The 13,504-nt window shown below is 41.4% G+C and overlaps 1 protein-coding gene across 7 annotated transcripts in view; it reads left to right on the plus strand.

Annotated features, from left to right (window-relative positions):
- Positions 1-13,504, plus strand: part of IFT81 (intraflagellar transport 81) — a 233,802-nt gene that overhangs the window by 115,553 nt on the left and 104,745 nt on the right. For all 7 annotated transcript variants that reach the window (XR_009730193.1, XM_061383816.1, XM_061383819.1 and 4 more), the window contains exons 3-6: positions 5,305-5,554; positions 10,693-10,857; positions 11,385-11,488; positions 12,022-12,202. Coding sequence is in view for 6 of the 7 variants with exons in the window: in XM_061383816.1 (XP_061239800.1) it covers positions 10,714-10,857; positions 11,385-11,488; positions 12,022-12,202 (429 nt within the window). In the remaining variant the exon portion in view is untranslated. The remainder of the gene's footprint in view (positions 1-5,304; positions 5,555-10,692; positions 10,858-11,384; positions 11,489-12,021; positions 12,203-13,504) is intronic.

Here is a 13,504-nt window from a genome sequence, read left to right on the forward strand (position 1 = left end):
ACCCCACAATAAGTACAGACTCATTTCTTCCTCTTCTGGTTGTGCTTACCCAGCTTTTAATTTTTAACCACCTTCCCAGACCACCTGAACAGGACATCTGTTGTTCTTGTTTGAACAGTATCTATACCTCTGGTAAGAAAATCCAGCCCTTTCTTTTGGGAAACTGCCCTTACCCCATCTATTACTATGTTTATCAGAGCCATAACAACTGATTCAAGAATGATCAGACACACTTAAGACCATTGAGAGTTTGCCCTGGGAATTTTCTGGAACCATGGAAGCAAAGATCCTCCTTTTTTTTTTTTCTCCCCTACCACACTATGTGACTCGTGGGGGAATGGCTTGTGGGATCTTAGTTCGCCGACCAGAGATCAAATCTGGGTCCGTGGCAATGAGAAGACCAGGGAATTCCCCTAAAGATTCTTTTATTGAGGTTGCTAGGTTTGAAGAATGTAAGCCTCTTGCTACTAACAGCCCATTCAGAGAAAAGTGGGAATGAGAAACAGTTAAGACAGAGTGAGAAAGAAAGTTAAGATGACATCACTGAGCTCCTAGATCAAGCCATACCTGATGGTGGTAATTTCCTTGGACTTCACAATTACATGAAATAATGACCAATCTCCTTATTTTTAATTTAATATTAAACTCAGTCTTGAAAAGGCACTTGACTAAGAGTGATTTTTTCCCCCTCTGAATAACCAGAGCAGAGGTGCATAACTGTTGATGGACCTTGTAGTATCTAGAAGGTTAAATAAGGGAGCTAGAAGGGGCAGCTTCCAGTTTCTCTCTCATCTCCTCCACACTTCTTCCCACCTTCTCCTCCACTGGAGGCTGGTGATAATACCAAATAATAGCATTTTCTTATTAGGGGACTTTGAGAAGCAGATTGGGAATTTTAGTGCTTTGATAGCAAGGGAAGAGTAGGTTTCAACAACAGTCTGTTTTACAACCAAAAATCTAAAGAATCTACACTTGGGTCCTATAGTCTGCAACAACGAGCAACCAAGAGGCCAAAATTAACAATAATTGAAAGGAAAAGACAAATCCAAGAAAGGCCACCCCTTCATTAACCCATGTCCCCGATGTGCATACACTGCTTACCTGATTTAGCCAATGGAAGTGCTTTATCCATGAGAGTGGAGGTATGTACATACATGTTCATAGCAACACTGTTTATTGTAGCCAAAAAGTGGAAACAATCCAAATGTCTATTAATAGATAAACAGATGAACAAAAATCCATACCATGAAATGTTATTCTGCCATAGAATGGAAGTACTGATATTTGCTGCAATATGGATGAACCTTGAAAATACTGCAACTAAGTGAAAGAAACCGGACACAAAGAACCACATACTTTATGGTTCCATTTATATGAAATGTCCAGAAAAGACAAATCCATAGAGAAGGAAAGCAGATGGATGGTTTCCAGGGGCTGAGAAGTGGTGGGTTGTTGTGTTTTTTTTAATTGCAAACTGGGAGATAATGGCTAAAGAGAATGGGGTTTCTTTCAGGGACAGTGAAAATGTTTTGGGGTTGGATAGCGGTAATTGTTGCACAACTTTGCAAATATGGTAAAAGCAATGGAATCGTATACTTAAATGAGTGGATTGTATGTATGTGGGCTTTATCTTAATAAGCTATTAAAAAGAGAGAGGGTCAGGGTAGGAGCAGGAATCTCTCAGAGAGGCTGTCTCATGTGACTGGGACTTCCTTTCACTTATTAAAAATGTTAACTATAGTTCAGCCAAGTGGCATCTTCTTTACAGGGAAGACTCAATATAGAACCTAAGGGGAAAAAAAGAATACACGTGGGTGGCTTAACTTGGGATATAATCAGCAATGCCTTCATAGTTGTGAAATTATTGCTGATAGGTTCTTCTTGGATCCCTCAGTGAATCTTTTTATCTTAAATGAATCAAAGGATGGTTGCAAAATCTTCCTTTGTCCTGTGTGTGGGCCTGATAGATAGGCGGGGACCTAACATGTTCAAGGCCGCTCTCTGCCTGTCTTCTTTGCTTCTAGTTGGAATAATAACTTCCCAGTATACGGATCCCAGGCAGCATGCAGACTGGCTTCAAATTCTTTCCTGTGTTTCAAAGCAATCACATTAAGCATAAAATCAATTCAAGTTTGAGTACAAAGAGTAGATTCCATTGCTCACTTGAATTTACACAGGATTGCATTCTTTTTAAATATCACTTTATTTCTTTATTTATTGGCTGGGCTGGGTTTTTGTTGCCACGTGGGCTTTTCTCAAGTTGTGGCAAGCCTGGTACGAGGGTTTCTCACGGGGGTGGCTTCTCTTGTTGCGAAGCACAGGCTCTAGGACCTGTTGGCTTCAGTAGTTATGGTCCCTGGGCTCCGGAGCACAGGTTCAATAGTTATGGCACACAGGTTTACTTGCCCTGAAGCATGTGGGATCTTCCTGGACCAGGGACCAAACCCGTATCTCCTGCATTGGCAGGCAAGATTCTTTACCACTGAGGTACCAGGGAAGCCCAGGATTGCATTCTTATAACTGACATGTATAGTGTTTTCATAATAGCAGCAGTAGGCAGAGAAGGAACTAAAAACTACTGGAAAAGTCACTCATCTTTGTATAGCCTACATCCGTAGACTATAGAAGGAGCAAATCTAACTGTATCTTTTATTTATTTTTTTAAATTTTAAAAAAATTTATTTAATTGGAGGCTGATTACTTTACAATATTGTAGTGGTTTTGCCGTACATTGACATGAATCCACCACGGGTGTACATGTGTTCCCCATCCTGAACTCCCCTCCCACCTCCCTCCCCATACCGTCCCTCTGGGTCATCCCAGTGCACCAGCCCTGAGCACCCTATATCATGCATCGAACCTGGACTGGTGATTTGTTTCACATATGATAATATACATGTTTCAATGCCATTCTCCCAAATCATCCCACCCTCACCTTCTCCCACAGAGTCCAAAAGACTGTTCTATACATCTGTGTCTCTTTTGCTGTCTCACATATAGGGTATCTTTAAAAAAAAAAAAATTGGTGGGGGGTGGTAAGATGTCTTTATCTTGGGCTTCCCAGGTGGCACAGTGGTAAGGAATCCACCTGTCAATGTAGGAACCTCTAGTTCGACCTCTGGGTTGGGAAGATCCAACCCAGAAGGAAATGGCAATCCACTCCAGTATTCTTGCCGGGATGATCCCATGGACAGAGGAGCCTGGTAGGCTTCAGTCCATGGGGTTGCAAAGAGTTGGACACGACTGAGCAACTGAGCATGCATGCATGTACTTATCTCTTCTAATATCAGGACTGTTCTAATCTCAAAACCCATATCAACTCACTTAATCTTCACATCAACCCTTTTAGGAAAGAATTATATGGCCACATTTTATAGATGAGGAAATGAAATCTCAAGTGAAGCCATACAATGGCAATCCAAGCTCCAAATTCAGGTAGCCAGGAAAATCTCCTAACATACCCAATAGGGTCAAGTAATCACATCATCCCTTGTATGCATCTTTTGGGCTTCTCAGGTGGTGCAGTGGTAAAAGAATCTACCTGCCAGTGCAGGAGGTGCAGGAGACATGGGTTCGATTCCTGGGGTGGAAAGATCCTCTGGAGAAGAAAATGGCAACCCACTCCAGTATTCTTGCCTGGGAAATTTCACGGACAGAGGAGCCTGGAGGGCAATAGTCCGTGGGGTCGCAAAGACATGACAATGGCATGCATCTTTTATTGTTGTTTACCATCCAGAGTTAACTTTTCAAGGTTAACTGTCCAGAGTTAACTTTTCAAGGTTTTCAGTGTTGCCTTCTTTAACTAGTCTTGAGCATCTGTGAGCTGGGACCTGTCTTTAATTTCTCTCCAAGCGCCCTGCAGCCAGTGATGTACCCATCTTGGAATGTTCTGTTCCCTCTGCCCAAAAAAACCTCTCCCCTTTCTTGTTTGGCTACTTTTTACTGACCCTTAAACATCTTTTTGTCTGATGGAACCTCTCCTGACAGTACAATCCCTTCAGCTCCAAATAAACTCGAGACCCTTCATCTGGACTCTCCCATCATTGGATCCTTCTTTATAGCATTTATTGTTGTTGTATTGGTGTTGCCCATTTAACTGTCACTCTTCCTGCATAGACTGTCAGCTCCATGAAGTCAGGGGCCAGGTAATTCCCTGCCCTCCATTGCATTCCCAGAAGCCAGCACAGAGCAGGGCATACAGGAGATGCCTAATATGGAATTTGTTTTGTTTTGCTTTATTTTGTAAGTCTGATGCTAAATCCGTAGTTGGTTTCTTCCAAGATGTTTGAGCGGGCTATTAAGTTTTCAGAGGGTGAGGAGTTTCATTTTTTTCCTTCTTCTTCTCATTTCTTCACTGCCAGCTGACATCACAAAGTACAGTGGTGTCCATTCTGATAGGCGCAGTTCGAAATACCATTCACCAACTAAGTTCTTTCCTAACACCAGTTAGTAAAATCCTAGGGTTCTGTCTGCTTCTGTAGACTTCCTGGCCTCCTCTGTGATCTGGGCATTAAGATCTCCTCTCCCCTATCTCATAGAATGTGAACTCCTTGGAAAGGTAAGGAGGACTTTATTCATTTCTGCAGGGGCCTAAAAATAGGCTCTCAGAAACCAAAGAGCCTTAGGCCATTTACTTTTTTTTTTTTTTTGGTTTCTCTCCATATTAAATTGTGGAAGAAAAAAATTAATTCCCAATACAGGCTATGTGGCCCAATAATGTGACAAAGAAGCAGAAATCTCTATGATGAATGTGTCTTTTGTTAATCCCACCGGAGACTCTACAATTATTCCATGTATAACCCAATTCGGAGATATTTATGTCAAAAATCTAGATTTGAAGCCCAGGCCAAATGCTTCCTCAACCCAAATCCTGCTGGCCCTGCCTCAAAGAAGTCATCACCAGATGTTTGGTGAAGGAAGGAGGGAAGGCAGGAAAGAGGGAAGGAGGAGAGAGGGAAAGGGCACAGGAATTTAAAATGGGTTAGTAATGAAGAGGGGCTTCCCTGATGCTTCAGGGATAAAGACCCTGCCTGCCAATGAGGAGACGCTGGTTCGATCCCTGGGTCGGGAAGACACCCTGGAGAAGGCGATGGCAACCCACTCCAGGATTCTTGTCTGGGAAATGCCATGGACAGAGCCTGTCCATAGGGTCGCAGTCCATAGGGTCCAGTCCATAGGATTGCAGAGTCCGCAAGACTTATGGACTAAACAACATAATAATAATGAAAAGAGTATTTCGTAAACTGCAAACTGCAGGACATTTGCGAAAGTTTATTGCCACCGTAACAACTCCTAATTCTCTAGGCTGTCTGCAGTGGCTCAGAACCTGCGAAACGCTTTGAACTTGGGCCCCGCACTCTCCGCATTTCGCATCCGGAGCTTCGGCTTCACTGCGCGCGCCTGCCAAGGGCCTCGCGGAAACGCGCCAACCCTCCCCTCCGGAAGTGACGTGTCCACGGCCTAGCAACCGTTGCCAAGGAGCTCGTCTCTAGGAACCCACTAGAGCCTGGATGCCTCGTGTGGGGGTAAAGTGGTTTCGTGAGGAGAATTTGAGGTAACGTCGCCAAGTCGCGGTCGGAAACTCCCCTGAACCCCAGAATAGGAGAGAACTTCCTCCCCCTTCCCTTTCGCTTTCCAGTGCGGCACCTCGAGAGTGGAGGGGGTCGCAGCAGTTAAACCCCCCACTTCGGGGGTCAGCTCCTGTGGGGCCTCGCAGTGATCCAGGCGGCTCCCCAACAAGATGAACCGTAGGGGAGCCCAGAGCAGCCCTCGCGAGGTGCCTGGGTCAGACATGGGATCTTCTGTCCCCTCTCCCGAGCCCCAGGGGCGGGAAGCGGCGGGGGAACTATTTTGGGGAATCTTAGGAGGCTCGTGCCAGCCTGGGACCCGGACAGCGCTGATTCTGTACCGAGTTGTGCCAGATAAACGCACGTCCTGGTTTTAATTCTCCCCCACCCCCTCGGGTTCTTATGTGGGTGAGTGCTTGTGAATTAGTGAGGCGACTTTCCGCTGGAACAGGGAGAGTAATTGCTTTTGCTAATTTTAGAGCGGAGAACCCACTGGGCATAGACAACCTACCTATTCAGTACATCTTTGTCCTTAGCGGGTGACCATCTGAAAGCTGGTGGGCAGCTAGGAGTGAAAATCAACTGGTTTCTTTTCCTCTCCTAGTAACGTTTTATGTGTTTATCCTAGTATTTTGGGTTTTGGAAGGGGAAAAAAAAAATATATGTGTGTATGTGTTATGTTTTATATACATACAATTTTTACGTATATATAATTTCTAAAGAATGAAAAATTGAGTATATCCATGTGTGGAGGTTGTGACGTGAACTTTTACTTAAAATACACAGTGGAAAATTTGCATCTCCAGTGTGGATTTTTATTTCTCTAAAGGTTTTCCTTTTATAGCTTAAAGGAAACCTTAAAAATTTAAACCACATTGGTTATCCTTTTTTTTTTTTTTTTACCATCTTTTGGCTTATTTTTCAAAAATAATACAATCATTTACTCATAATTTTATCTTAATTATGAGAAAATGATGATACTTGTACATTTTGATGTTTTCTAAGTATCCAACTCTACCTACCCAATTTAAAAAATCTGTTTCAGAGCAAGATGCATGCAGCTCCAACTAATGTCTTAAGTAAATTAGCATCTCTTCATTTCATGGTTAAAAACTATTAGGGAACACTGAAATATCTTTTTCCTTATTTCTTTTTTTTGGCAGTTCACTGTTACATTCATTTTTTAAAACTGCTACTCTAAAAAACTGCCTGTCTGCAAATTTCTACCACTTTCCCCCATACTAAACACATGATGTCTGCATGCAAGAAACACTAGAAGCCATGGTTAAGTTGTTTCAGCCATTAAATAATCAGATAATCAATTTTAAAAAGTTATAATCTTCCTCACTACCATCTTGTTTAGGCTTATGCTTATTTTCTGGCCTTGGGCCTGTGAACAAATTCATTCTAGTGGAAGAAGTCGCTGTTTTATATGCCATATTCAAAGATAGAATTAGGCACAGATATGTCTTCAGGTGGGCTTCCTGGTGGCTCAGAGGTAAAGAATCCATCTGCCAATGCAGGAGACTTGAATTTGATCTCTGGGTTGGGAAGATCCCCTGGAGAAGAAAATGGCAACCCACTCCAGTATTCTTGCCTGGCCTTGAACAGGGCTTGAAAAATGGTAAGGTTTTGCACCTCTGGAGATGGGGGAAAGGGAAAACAGCCCTAGGCAGAAAAAGCAGCATTAACTGAAGGCAAAGGTGGAAAAACTATGTAGGGAGTAGTGCTTATTTCTGTCAGCTGAAGTTTGAAAGGATGTAAGGAAAAGAAATGCAAAAAAGCAAAATGGCTGTCTGAGGAGGCCTTATAAATAGCTGTGAAAAGAAGAGAAGCAAAAAGCAAAGCAGAAAAGGAAAGATATAAGCATCTGAATGCAGAGTTCCAAAGAATAGCAAGGAGAGATAAGAAAGTCTTCCTCAGCAATCAATGCAAAGAAATAGAGGAAAACAACAGAATGGGAAAGACTAGAGATCTCTTCAAGAAAATTAGAGATACCAAGGGAACATTTCATGCAAAGATGGGCTCAATAAAGGACAGAAATGGTATGGACCTGACAGAAGCAGAAGATTTTAAGAAGAGGTGGCAAGAATACACAGAAGAACTGTACAAAAAAGATCTTCACGACCCAGATAATCACAATGGTGTGATCACTCACCTAGAGCCAGACATCCTGGAATGTGAAGTCAAGTGGGCCTTAGAAAGCATCACTACAAACAAAGCTAGTGGAGGTGATGGAATTCCAGTTGAGCTATTTCAGATCCTGAAAGATGATGCTGTGACAGTGCTGCACTCAATATGTCAGCAAATTTGGAAAACTCAGCAGTGGCCACAGGACTGGAAAAGGTCAGTTTTCATTCCAATCCCAAAGAAAGGCAATGCCAAAGAATGCTCAAACTACCACACAATTGCACTCATCTCACACACTAGTAAAGTAATGCTCAAAATTCTCCAAGCCACGCTTCAGCAATGTGTGAACCGTGAACTTCCAGATGTTCAAGCTGGTTTTAGAAAAGGCAGAGGAACCAGAGACCAAATTGCCAACATCTGCTGGATCATGGAGAAAGCAAGAGAGTTCCAGAAAAACATCTATTTCTGCTTTATTGACTATGCCAAATCCTTTGACTGTGTGGATCACAATAAACTGTGGAAAATTCTGAAACAGATGGGAATACCAGACTACCTGACCTGCCTCTTGAGAAACCTATATGCAGGTCAAGAAGCAACAGTTAGAACAGGACATGGAACAACAGACTGGTTCCAAATAGGAAAAGGAGTACGTCAAGGCTGTATATTGTCACCCTGCTTATTTAACTTCTATGCAGAGTACATCATGGGAAACGCTGGGCTGGAAGAAGCACAAGCTGGAATCAAGATTGCCGGGAGAAATATCAGTCACCTCAGATATGCAGATGACACCACCCTTATGGCAGAAAGTGATGAGGAACTAAAGGGCCTCTTGATGAAGGTGAAAGAGGAGAGTGAAAAAGTTGGCTTAAAGCTCAACATTCAGAAAACTAAGATCATGGCATCTGGTCCCATCACTTCATGGGAAATGGATGGGGAAGCAGTGGAAACAGTGGCTGACTTTATGTTTTGGGGCTCCCAAATCACTGCAGATGGTGATTGCAGCCATGAAATTAAAAGATGCTTACTCCTTGGAAGGAAAGTTATGACCAACCTAGATAGCATATTCAAAAGCAGAGACATTACTTTGCCAACAAAGGTCCATCTAGTCAAGGCTATGGTTTTTCCAGTGGCCATGTATGGATGTGAGAGTTGGACTGTGAAGAAAGCTGAGTGTCAAGGAATTGATGCTTTTGAACTGTGGTGTTGAAGAAGACTCTTGAGAGTCCCTTGGACTGCAAGGAAATCCAACCAGTCTGTTCTAAAGGAGATCAGTCCTGGGTGTTCCTTGGAAGGACTGATGATAAAGCTGAAACTCCAATATTTTGGCCACCTCATGCGAAGAGTTGACTCATTGGAAAAGACCCCGATGCTGGAAGGGATTGGGGGCAGGAGGAGAAGGGGACGACAGAGGATGAGATGGCTGAATGGCATCACCAACTCGATGGACATGGGTTTGGGTGGACTCTGGGAGTTGGTGATGGACAGGGAGGCCTGGCGTGCTGTGATTCATGGGGTCGCAAAGAGTCAGACACGACTGAGCAACTGAACTGTAATGAACTGAACTGAAGGTAACAATTTGGAAACAAAACTGAGGAATGCTAAATTGAGCTTGAGTTTCCCAGGTGGCGCTAGTGGCAAAGAACCTGCCTGTCAGTGCTGGAGAGGAAAGAGATGTAGGTTTGATCCCTGGGTCAGGAGGAACAGAGGAAGGCATGGCAACCCACTCCAATATTCTTGCCTGGAGAATTCCATGGTTGGAGGATCCTGGTGAGCTACAGTCCATAGGGTCGCAAAGAGTTGGACACAACTAAAGTGACTTCAGTCAGTTCAGTTCAGTCGCTCAGTTGTGCCCAACTCTTTGCGACCCCATGGATCACAGCATGCCAGGCTTCCCTGTTCATCAAACTCCTGGAGCTTGCTCAAACTCATGTCCATCGAGTCGGTGATGCCATCCAACCATCTCATCTTCTGTTGTCCCCTTCTCCTCCTGCCTTCGATGTTTCCCAGCATCAGGGTCTTTTCCAGTGAGTCAATTCTTTACATCAAGTGGCCCAAGTATTGTAGTTTTAGCATCAGCATCAGTCCTTCCAATATGTGAAGAGCACATACTGTTTAGTCCCTAAGTCATGTCTGACTCTTTCATGACCCCATGGACCTCTAGGCTCCTCTGTCCATGGGATTTCCCAGGCAAGAAGACTGGAGTGGGTATCCATTTCCTTCTCCAGGGGATTTTCCTGACCCACATCTCTTGCATTGGCAGGTGGATTCTTTACCACTGAGCTACCTGGGAAGCTCAAAGAAGGCATACCTAAGGCTGAAGTTTGTAACCTCTACCCAGCTTCCCTTGTGGCTCAGCTGGTAAAGAATCCACCTGTAATGCAGGAGACCTGGGTTTGATCCCAAAATCCCCTGGAGAAGAAAAAGGCTACCCACTCCAGTATTCTGGCCTGGAGAATTCCATGGACCATATAGTCCATGGGGTCGCAAAGAGTTGGACATGACTGAGCAACTTTCACTCACTCACCCAGCTTCAGTTGATTGTGGCCATATAATGGGTCCAGGGTTCCCAGATCTGATTATCTAGAGAATTTGGAAACTTGGATTAATGTGGGCTGCTAATTAAAAAAAAAAAATTGAAGCATGTCTACAGGCTGAGTTTTACCCCTGAGTAGAAATTGTGGAGCTGAATGGAAGAAATGTTAATGTGGGTGGGTTTTATATTCACTTGTCCATGTTAATTCAGATGATTGCTATCAGATGCATATACAAAAACGTGTTGTTGAATATTATCAATATGTACTATAGCATTCCTGATAAAGTCCGCATACTCTTTCAACAAAATAACTCTTTTCACAGCATTTTGTATTCCATGTAGAATATATTCCATGCCTACTTCCTATGAACTTAATATTGACCTTCTGGTGACTATATTTTGTTAATACAGAATTTTTGTTTCCAATATTGAGGATTTTTTTCCTGTATTTTTACTGTTTAGTTTAAATTATAAGACCTAATTATGAGTGATCAAATCAAATTCATCGTGGACAATCTCAATAAGGAACCTTTTAGGAAGAACTATAATTTAATCACATTTGATTCCTTGGAGCCAATGCAACTATTACAAGTTCTCAATGATGTTCTGGCTGAGATTGATCCAAAGGTAAGAGTTTTCTTTTTCTCTGTGATGAAAAGGGTGGCAAGAAAGCAAGTTTCTGCCACTAAATATCTGTAACTTTGGGGCAAATTATTTAACCTCTCTGGGCCTAGTTTTCCATTCCTATAAAGTGATAGTAGATGATCTTTAAAATTTCTCTACTAGCTCAAAAATTAAATTACCTCCTTGTACCTTACTTAGAAATTATTTGTGCAGTTCCAAACATAAATAGATTTGGTTCCGGAATGAAAATGCTTTTACAAAAGGTTTTATTGTGTTGCAAGTTAGCTCATGTCTCATATACACTGGTCTTTTCCACTGGAGACTTTCTTAAGCTTGGCATTCTTAGTATGAATCCTGATCTAGCTTGTATGTACCCTCCCTTGGAATCTGGAAGCCTCCATACTTAATCTGTTTTATGAAGAGACCATTGTGACTGTTATGCTCTAGCAGAACAATTTTGTCAGTGAGTTTCAATATTGTACTTTGCTATATTTGCATAATAACATTTTTTCAATTTCTTTATTTGTTAGCAAGTTGTTGATATCAGAGAGGAGATGCCAGAGCAAACAGCCAAAAGGATGTTGAGCCTTCTTGGTATCCTTAAATACAAACCTCCAGGAAATGCTGCAGACATGTAAGGAGCTGACCAAGTGTTGCTTTCTTAGAGCTGTACTTTAATATCCAAACCTTCATAGTCAGTCTTTCTGACAATGCTTGTTTTCCCTAAGTCAGTGGCCTCATGAAATCACTGGATTTCAAAATAATCTTGATTTTTTTAAATGTTATTTTGTCATGTAGGAGTCTTAAGTGAGTCAGTTCTTTCTCTTAATCAAAAAAGTCAGGCAAATCCATGTTTCTATTTTATCATTTATCTGCCATCCTATACAAAAGCTACAATTTAAACCTGTCCAGTCAGTGAAGTGAAGTATTAGGGCTGACCAGTTAATGGTTCCAAAACAACCTCCTCATATATTCCAGTGATGTATTAAGGGACTAATTTTATGATTATTGTCAATGTGCAGACTTACTTTAGAATAGCCTTGGTTTTATCTTTTTAAAATAGTCAAGGAAAAGTGTAAATTGGATTTGAGCAAATGTTAACTCTTTTCAAGGTTTACTTATAAGCCTCTGTGTGTGTGTGTGTGTGTGTGTATTTTCTTTTTATAGGAGTACCTTTCGTCAGGGTCTGGTGATTGGAAGTAAACCTGTAATTTACCCAGTGCTCCACTGGCTTCTTCAGAGAACTAATGAACTGAAGAAAAGAGCATATTTAGCTCGTTTTTTAATAAAACTTGAGGTACCAAGTGAGTTTCTCCAGGATGAAACCGTGGCTGATACCAATAAACAGGTATACAATATATAAATGGTATTTTTAAGCTATATGTAATGACTTTCAAGGTTTCAAATATATATTGATCTCACTTTAGTTTATTTGCTGTTTCTGTATTTCCATTGGATATAGTATTATCCAAAAGGATAAATTATTATCAATAATTTTCACCTGTAATTACTCTATGAAAATATTGACTTCTGAACACCAGTACCTTTTTGGTGATAGAGCATGTGGATAGAAAAAATCCTGAAATTAGGATTTTAGAATAATTTATTACTTAGGAATTGTGCATAGTTAAATGAACTTTTTGACCAACTCAGTACCATGAGGGTGGGGGTTCAATAAAGGGCATGTGGACTTTCTTTGTACTGTTTCTTACAACTGAATCTGCCATTACCTCAAAAGTTTAACTAAAATTTTAAAATGTCCTTGAATGAATAAACACATGGATTTAAAAAAAAAAAAAATTGTGGGTAGATAGGATCCTGGGCTTGGAACTGCAGAATACTTTGTTAATTATTTAGGTGATATGTAATTTGTCATCCAAATCATAATAATTACACCAGAGCAAAAGGTATAAATTGGCACTATACCAGGTGAATTGGGACTTGTGAGCACCTTCAAAAATTGTGTGTAGGCAAAGAAGCCGGGGTTATGATCTCAAAGGATGTCCTAATCAGGCAAAAGGTAGAGAAAGAACCGGGAATTTGCAATTTCAGTGTACTTTCCTCACCAGAGTGTTGATGTGATATTGGGTTTCTGGCCTTAAGACGTTAAAGCTCTTCACTATACAGGATTTTGGCTGGTCAGGCTCCTGGTCCTGGGATTTCAAAGCATGTTGCTGATTGAAGACTGTCTAAACCACTCTATGGAAACAGACTATGGAAGTTAGAGAATTTAGGCTTGAGATTTAAAAGAAAAAATTTGCTTCTCTTTAGCATTTGTACTTTTGTTTTATAGTAGGTCTTTAGACCAATTTGTGCCAGTTTGTTGTGAATTTTAATAGTTTGTCAATCTGTCTCTCCCAGTAGATTTATGAGATCTCTAAGGACAGGTGTCATGTCTTATCCATCTTTGTTTTCCTCCAGAATTTTGTAGGGTTGCTTCTGTATGATATGGCTCAAAATTTGGTTGAGTTGAAACAATCTACTAAATGTTTTTTATCCATGTATTTTGTTATTTTGGGTAGCCATGACAGTAACTCAAAATAGAGTCAGTATTGATCTCTTAAGACATTTCAAGGGTTGAAAGGTTTATGCAAATAATTACGTCAAATAATACAGTAGACGCCTTGAGAAAGCACAGCACCATTGCAGC

Source organism: Bos javanicus, chromosome 17 (assembly GCF_032452875.1).
Source record: "Bos javanicus breed banteng chromosome 17, ARS-OSU_banteng_1.0, whole genome shotgun sequence".
NCBI lineage: Eukaryota > Metazoa > Chordata > Mammalia > Artiodactyla > Bovidae > Bos > Bos javanicus.